At 44.1% G+C, this 8867-nt stretch overlaps 1 protein-coding gene across 1 annotated transcript in view; it reads left to right on the forward strand.

The window, feature by feature from the left end:
• EFR3B (EFR3 homolog B) overlaps window positions 1-8867 on the forward strand; it is a 116429-nt gene that overhangs the window by 60419 nt on the left and 47143 nt on the right. The window contains exon 4 of the mRNA XM_004377570.2: window positions 5874-6024. Coding sequence (XP_004377627.1) covers window positions 5874-6024 — 151 coding nt within the window. The remainder of the gene's footprint in view (window positions 1-5873; window positions 6025-8867) is intronic.

The raw sequence follows: 8867 nt of genomic DNA on the forward strand, positions 1-8867 counted from the left end.
CCCTCATATTTCTATCCAGAAGCCCTCACACATGGTCTGGGGCCTTGAAAAATTAGTCTAGACCAGAATGTACCATTATTCTCATCAAACTCAACCTGCCTCTTTCAACTTACCCTCTTAAAAAAGTAAGGAGAACCCATCTACATTCTAATGAGAAGGCAAGGTTAGAGGTAATTTGTCCATTAAAAATACACTTAAGTGAAATACTTATCAATCTCCTGTGAGGGAAGGACTTTCTATATTTAGAAGAGAGAAGAAATCTTAAAGAAAAAGTCTGATCAGTAGATTTAGCTGTTTAAAAATTTAAATGTTTTGATGTCAAAAAAACAATCAAAATTAAAAAGAACAACAACAGTAAGAAGTGTTTTTTAAAAATAAGACAAAGAATTCAAACTCATATATTAGTGGCTCATAACAAATAGTAGGGGTGGAGTGGGGAGATTGAGACCCTAAAAGATTTGAGGCAAGGACCATAAATAAGAAATTTACAGAAGAGGAGATAGAATTGGTTAAAAACATGGGATAATATTCAACAAACTTGTAATCAAAGATGTCAATTGAAATAATAGGATACACTTTTCACATCTCAAATTAGTAAAGAACATAAATATAATTTCCAATATTAACCAAGGGATGGCAAAAATAGGAAGCATTTTCATGCTTTTCTAGAAGGGATGCAAATTGCTCAAGCCTTTCCAGAAAGTAATTTTGAAGTGTGTGTCAAGAGCAGCCTCAAAAACATTTATGCTTTTCAACCAAGTAATTCCATTTCTATTAATTTATCCCAGGGAATCAGTCTTACATACAAATCTAGCTTTACACACAGAGATTTTCATTATGGTGTTTTTTATAATAATGAAAAAGTGGAAATAACTTAAATGTCCGACAAGAGGAGAATTCAGTAAATTATGGTGTATATCACTTAAAGAAATGTTAGCTAGCCCTTAAAGATGGTGTTTATAAAGATGTGTTCCATACAGTGTGGAAAACACTTTAAATAAATGAAGACTAGAATACATAATTATGCACACAGAGTTTACAGTCAAGGGGAAAAATAACAACAACAAATTTCAATGCCTAGAAATATAATAAAAACAAATATACAAAGTGTTAAAAGTACTCCATTTTGTGGACAGTGTGGCTGTAGAGTTTTGTTTGTTTGTCTGTTGCCTATCTACTTTTTTTGTGTGTGTTTTCTAAATATTCTCTGTTGAGCATGTGTTACTTTCACCGCGAGGCAAGTGTAAAGTTGTGTTTGCTGCCCAACCATCAGGATTCAGAGAGAGGCTGAATGTAAAGATAACTCTAAGGTATTCCAGGTGGCATTGCGGATGGGACAGAGGGTTGGGCAGATTTAGGGTGGTTGTTATTGTTAGGTGCCTTCCAGTTGGCTCTGACTCATAGTGACCTTATAAATAACAGAATGAAATGTTGCTCGGTCCTACACCATCTTCATTATTGTTGCTATGTTTGAGCCCATTGCTGTGGCTATAGTGTCACCCCATCTCAGTAAGGGTTTCCCTCCTTTTTACTGACTCCCTACTTTACCAAACTTAATGCCCTCTTCTAGCAATTGGTCTTTCCTGATGACGTGTCCAAAGTAAGCAAGTTTCCCCATCCTCGCTTTTGGTTGTCATCCTGCAGATTTCGGGTAGTTATTCTTAAGTCCTGTTAGGTCCACTCTTCACAAAGCCTTTTACATCCATCCTCTACTTTCTTCTGCTCCTGCCTTCTCCTGGTTCATACTCTCGTTTTCTTTTAGCCCAGATTGTGGAAGTAGACTTGGAAATTGTCTCCTTGCTTCCCACCTTGCCTCTTCCGGTCCTTCTGGGTTAATACTGCTAGATATGAGCTTTCCAAAAGGCAGACCTGAAACTGCACTCTCCTAGCTCCTTTAGAATGAAATCCAAGCTCTTTAGCTTAACTTCCGGGGTCTTCTACAACCTGCCCCTAGCTCACCACTGTACCCGCCAGACCCACTCTAGACCTACTCCAGGCAGACTGGCTGATGATCCCGCCAACACTCGGGCCCCTCTGCCCCCTGGGCCTTTATGGTGCTGTCTCTCCCCAGCCTGCCCCTATCTCTGCCCATCAGCCTCCACTGCCCTCCAAGACCTCCTCCTCCTGGTGGTGCAGTTGGGTCACATCTTGAACTAGAATGAGAAGGTTTGCATTGTGCTGACAGGGCGTGGAGGTCCAGAAAGCACAGGACCCACCAGCAAGTATTACATCAAGCCACCCTTGCTGTAAAAGCAGAACCAAAAGCAATACGTTTCTGTGATCATTTTATACAGTAGAATTATGTTACACACTCAATGAAAAGGTCATGCATATACCATACATGCTGACTATATAAAGGGCCTTGACATATTATAAAGTATACCGAAGCAAGTAAAAAATAACTTTATCCTAGATTGAACCTAAAACTAATATACTGGCTATAACATTAAACATTTAATGCTAATTTTGCCTGTCCTCTCTGCAGTGAGAGTTCTATCAGTAAAGCTGTCCTGCAGTCAGCAGAGGCACTTAGAGTCATTCCCCTGACCTTAGAGCTGCAATTCAAAATTGGTAGCATTCTGTTAAAAATAGACCTTGCAGCATCTAAGTGTTTAAAGCCTTGAAGGCCTCACTGAGGGTTTTAATCATAAACATTTGGAGAGAAGAAAAATCTATCAGACCTAATCTGATCTCTTGTTCTTTCTTTGCACCGTTTCCATCTTTCCCTACCCAACCCCACACATCATCATCATATCATCTTCCATGTCATTGACGGCAGCTTTGGAAGAGCAAAATGTTGGATAGAGACCATCTGAGGAGCTGTGTCTCCCTTACAGTGCAGGTGTCTGTATTTATTTATGGCTTGACCATATGGAAGTGAACCTTGGCTGTTGGACCCAGTGGCAGAGCCACCCTCTTCTACCTCCACTACCTCCCTGTATCATGACCCCATGCCCATTGTGTGTGGACTTTGTTATCATATGTGTTTGGCATCAGGGGGAATAGTCAAATGTGGGCAGAGAGGGTAAGAGGTGAATTTCAAGGTGTTGTTCATCAGCATGGACCATGATGAGCAGTGATATGCAGAGCAACAAAAAGCTGGAATTCCTTATATTGCCTCCTCCCTGTTTGTAGCTTCCCTTTCCAGTACAGCCCAACTGCTAGAACATGCATAGCAGTTGGAGAACAAAGGGATGTAACGGCAGTGCTGGGTGAGACCCAGGGTCAGTTGACCATGATTGCTGAGAGTTGACAGCGTGTTGAATGCTGTATTAGATGCTGCCAGGATCTCCAGTGCCCAAAGCTCTCACCCAGCCCCAGGTTGTCTGAGCCCTGGAGGATGGAGACACCCATGCCAAAGAGAGTTAGGATACCCCCCTGGTGGAAGTCCTAAGAAATACAGATTTCCAACCACCTGAGCCTGGTTGGAGGGCAAGGCCAACCCTTTGGATACTAGACAAGGAGTTTCATCTTTCCCTCCTTTAGCCAAGGACAATCCCTCTCCCCTACCTGTAGGCTTTTTACACCCAGAAGGTTCTGTTTAGGAGTGGGGCTGCCTACATACATTCAAACTGCCCAGAATAGGAAGTTCTTCATCAAAGCCGCTGCTCTTTGAGTGATCGTAGGACAGCTGGCCCTGCTAAAGGTGCCTCTGCCTCTCTTTCTACCTGCTGATCCTAATTCCTGACTCCAGATCTGCCTTTCCTCTCCAGTCATATCTGGTTCCCAGACTTTGCATTCCTGCTCCTCTTTTCCTGTAGACTCAGCACCTCTCCTGGTTCCTAGGGCCACCCCTGACTGAGCACAAGGTATTCAAGCAGAACCAGGTGCAGATACCTCATTACAGCTAGTTCTTGCTGAAGACCCTTGACATGGGGTTGCTGCCTCACTCCTAAGTACCAAGCTCACTGTGGATTTTCCTCAGTTGTTATAAATCATCTTCTGCCCTGGTCCCTGGTCCTGAGTTCCTGTTGCTATAACCTGCCAAGTATCCCAGTCTTCACCTGGCCTTGGTTGCTGCCTGTGAACTCCAGTTCATCCGAGATTCCTTGGATTCTGCCCTCCTCACCTGCTGGGAACCCCTCCTAGAACACTTAGGACTGCTGCTGTGTGTGGTCTGTAACCTGCTCTTGCTTTCACCCAGGGGCCTCTGCAGTGGGTGGTCCTCCCCAGCTCCTTCCTGCCCCATCCTGTTCCAAGTACCCAGCCAAGCCAAGTTCAGATTCCCAGCCCTGTTACTGCTTTGGACCCCTTCCAGGACAGCAAGCCCAGATCAGATCTCTGATGACCCTGATCCTGTTGAGTGAACATCACCCTGTGAATCCCATGCTCTATTCCGTTTGAGAATACTGTATAAGCCTAAAGGCTAGGGCATAACTGGGAAGGTTACTGTAAGAAAGGACAACACAGAGAGCATTGATTAGGGGGTTCAAAGGTCCCATCGAGTTCCAGTCTTCTAAGATACTTTGAAAAGTTCAAGTTCATAGCTACAATCCTTAGTTTGGAGTCTTTAAGTGTTGGAGTCAGAGGTGGGGAATGAAGGATGGTGTATTCAAAGAACTAGGCTTTAAATGGAGCCCCGGTGGCACAGTGGTTAAGAACTATGACTGCTAACCAAAAGGCCGACAGTTCGAATCCACTAGCCACTGCTTGGAAATTCTGTGGGGCAGTACTACTGTGTCCTATAGAGTCACTATGAGTCAGAATCGACTCGATGGCAATGGGTATGGTAGGCTTTAAATGTCTGTATTTTTCAGTTTCACTTTCTACCAAAATTTTCACTCCTAGTCAGTAGCCAAGTTTTTTCTCTAGCAAATGATGGTTTTTCCTCATCAGATGGTTTTCTGGAATTTTTTTGCAGTAAAAGGGAAAGCAGCAATCTAAACTCTGGGGTATGGGAGGCCTTCTAGCGTCTTCTCTTGCCTAACCCCACCCCCACTCTTTCTTTTCTCTAAATTTTAAACTCTATGAAATAATGGTGAAATGGTGGTGGATGCTGAGATGATTCATAAGAGAAGGAGAACTCCACTCCACCTGCCCTGCCTGGCTGTCTGAATGTGCCTGCATTTCTCTGTAGGGAAGCCTGTCCCCTGTGGAAGGGCTCTAGCCCAGGCTGCTCCCCAGCCCTGCAGGGTTCAGTCTCTGCTTCACTGGCTTGCACAGTGGACCTGAAACACGCCAAGACTGGGGCTGCAAGGCACAGCAGGTTTCCTGGGCTGTGACTGAGACGCCCTCTGAAGGGGAAGGCCACAAGGGGCCAAGGAAGTGTGGGCCTCCTGGAGGAGGGAGGAAGGGTGGGCTGGGGCTCCGGGTTACCAAAGCTCGAAGGCCCATGTCGCCTTTGTATTTGAAAGACACTCTGTAGATAAGAATGTAATGTGTTCCATTTGTGAATGTGCCCAGAGATGACTATTCAATAGACCTGGCTGCTATAAAGAAATTAGTATTTTATAAAAGCAGAAAGTAACTTTTCAGAGCATAGAGGTTGTTTCTCTTATGGTTGCATGGTATAGAAGTAGCTCAACGGTACCTAAGAAACAGTATCTGATGTCTTTTTTAAAAATTAGAGGCCATCAAGACTGCTATTACTTTATATATTTGGATTTGCAAAGCTGGCTTATATCTGAGGCAGTATGGACACAGTGTCTGAAATCGGGCAGCTGCCATAAGAGGTATTGTGGAGCTTTGCATTGTGGTCCTGTAGATATCTCTAGAAATCGTCGTATAGTCATGCTTCTTGTGCTGTTTTTTAAACATTTAACCAAATGTTGGTTTGGTTTGATTACACAAAGACTAGCCTAGGTTGCCCCTAGTCATGCAGTGGGACTGGAATGGGCATAGGCCAGCGATGGCAACGGTGCTGCTTTCCCCAGGTATGTGTGCATTGCCATGGAGGCGCTGGACCAGCTGCTCATGGCCTGCCACTGCCAGAGCATCAACCTCTTTGTGGAGAGTTTCCTCAAGATGGTGGCCAAGCTGCTGGAGTCAGAGAAGCCCAACCTGCAGATCCTCGGTACCAACTCGGTAAGGAACAGCCCCCGTGGCTCTGGGTCTCCCAGCCAGGACCGTGGAAGGCTGGGGGTGGAGGTGGGGAAGCCCTCTGGGTCAGGGTTATTATGTTGATTTCTTATTTGGTTCCTGACCCTCAGAAAAACACACTGCTTGTCTTAGTAACCCCCTCTTCATGAACACAGGGCCATTTATCTTTATTTAATTGCAATATAACCCACATATCATAAAACACACCATTTTAAAGCATATGATTCAGTGATTTTTAGTATACTCACAATGTTGTCAACTATCACCACTATCTAGTGCATTTATCTTTAGACTGATGATTTTCAAACTTGTTTAGTAGTAGATTTTCCCTTAAATAATCTTAAGTAGGACCCTGACATATATAAAAATAGACTGAAATGGTGCTGTTCCTGTGGAGGGAGGGGTTGCCTGGCACCCTCATAGCTCAGCACCTGGCTCCATGGGGCGCAGTTTGAAAGCTGCTCTCAGTTACGACTCTTTCCAAGATGGAGTAAGCTGATGTCTACAGGATGGAGGCACCAGGTAAGTGGAAAGGGAAGCAGGGCTTCTAGCTTCGTTCTGCCCTCACCCAGCTATGGACCCTTGAGTGGGTCATTTGTCTCTTCCAGGCTTCAGCCTTTTCATCCATACCCTGAGTTGGTTGAACTTGGTCTCTATATGTCCTCCAAGCTCTATGATGCTGGTCTCAATACCAGTGGCTGCCATCATGAGGGGTTATGGTTTTATGAGAGAAAACCCTCGGATACGTCAAGAAATCCCAGCACCATGTGTGTTTGTATATTCTAGACTATCCTAGCTGCTTTCTTTAGTTTCTTGCCCTCTCTCCTATTCCTTCTCCTTTGGGGCATACTTTCATCTCCAGGTCTTCAGGCAGCTTGACATAAAGCCCTTAAATGCTACTGTTTTTTTACAGGTCTTAGGTGAAGCCTTTATCAACGTACAGATATTGCAAAAGAAAAGCTTAAGGTTTGCCCCCTTAGCATTCCCCACCTGAATTTTCTGAATTTTTATTGCACAGGGTAGAGCTGCTTTCCTTTTCTGCATGAGTTGATTTAACCAGAAGATAGTCTTCCAACTTTACTTTCAAGGACCAAGGCTAACAACTTGTTCCCTCCCCTGTTCTCTCTCTGTGAGCCAGCTGCCTTTGACAAATTACATATACAGTAGCAGAGGGTAAAGTGATTTGTCAGGTTGCCCTGGCAACAGATGCAGATACTGTCTCAGTTGTTCTGTTTAAGATAACTACAGTCTAGAAGAGAACATCTCAGTGGAAAAGAAACCAGTCATCAGCCATCCTGAGGACGTCTCCCTGTCAGGGACACAGATGCAGGTGGCCACCAGCTCTAGCTTTCCCTGCAGTGAACCCTTGCCTGGGGCAGGAGTTATTAGCTACAGCCTTGAAAATGCAGGGCCCTGCGAAGTCCTAGATTCTCCATCACAGTGAATCACTGCAACAGCAATGGAACAAGTCGGCAGATAATTACTGTGCTACAGACAATGAATATTCTATAAGGACAGTCTATTATAAGTAAGTTGAGTGAAATATTTGCAATAGATTCAGAGTCCAACTTTGAGGCAGCTTTTCCAGTATCGTGTCTCATCCAAATGCCCTTTCTAGCTCTCTGAGCCTAGGACCTTCTCGAACCTTCTAGAGAAGAATGTTCTTTTTGCTCCTTCTCATTTTAGAACTTCCAGCATATTATGAAGCTCTTGCTTGATGGAATCTGAGCGAATCTAGCCCAGGAGTTTCCAGTGGGTTTTCATAGCAATTCAGGGCTCTACAGGGACCAAGGGGGAGCTGGGAGAGAAGGAGCAGAAGGGCCCAGGGCCCTTGATGCTGGCTTCACCCAGCAGCCTCCTCAATTTTAGATATTTATATGGAAGCTTACAACATTTCATTTGGATAGAGGGTTTTGCTGCCAGGAAATTAAAAGAAAGGGAGGTAGAAACAACCCAGGTGTTCATTAACTGATGAATGGATAAACAAAATGAGGTATATCCATACAATAGAATATTATTCAGTCATAAAAAGGAATGAAGTGCTGTTACATGCTACAACATAGATGAACCTTGAAAGCAGCACTCTAGATGAAAGAAGTCAGACACAAAAAGGCCATATATTATATGATTCCACGTATATGATATGACCAGAACAGAAAAACTTTTAGAGACAGAAAGTAGATTAGTGGTTGTTTAGGACTAGGAGGTGATAGAGGATGGGGCGTGATAACTAAAGATACATACAGGGTTTCTTTTTGAGGTTATGACAATGTTCTAAAATTGACTGTGGTAATGACTGTACATATCTGTGAATATACTAGAAACCATTGAATTGTATACTTGAAAAGGGAGGGAAGGAGGGAAAATGAAAAGGAGAGAGAAAAGGAAAAGAGAAAGAAAATCATTGAGTACATGCCACACCCTCATCTTGCTGGATTTCTCTGCCTGGAAATGGAGGTCCAGAGAAGTCAAATAATTTGTCCGAGTCACGCAGCCAGAGCACTGGCTTTAGCCAGCGACTTATTCAGCTCCAGTGCCTGTATTCTCCTTTAAAATCCCCCTAGAATCTAAAAGGCCCCACCCAGTGTCCTCTCCCAAGAGCCCTGACCACATCCCCAACCTCTGGGCAAACGCCTTCCTGCAACCAGACTCACTCCTTCATAAGGTGGCCATAGTCTCATGGGCGAGAGGTCGAGGAAACTCCTCCCCCCGCGCCGGCTCTGCCTCTCTGTAGCTTCCCCTCGGACCTACTTTTTTTTTTTTTTTAAATATTTTATTGTACTTCAGGTGAAGGCTTACAGAACAGATAGTTTCTCATGTAACAGTAA

The sequence above is a fragment of the Trichechus manatus genome, unplaced genomic scaffold (assembly GCF_000243295.1).
Source record: "Trichechus manatus latirostris isolate Lorelei unplaced genomic scaffold, TriManLat1.0 scaffold00052, whole genome shotgun sequence".
Taxonomy (NCBI): domain Eukaryota; kingdom Metazoa; phylum Chordata; class Mammalia; order Sirenia; family Trichechidae; genus Trichechus; species Trichechus manatus.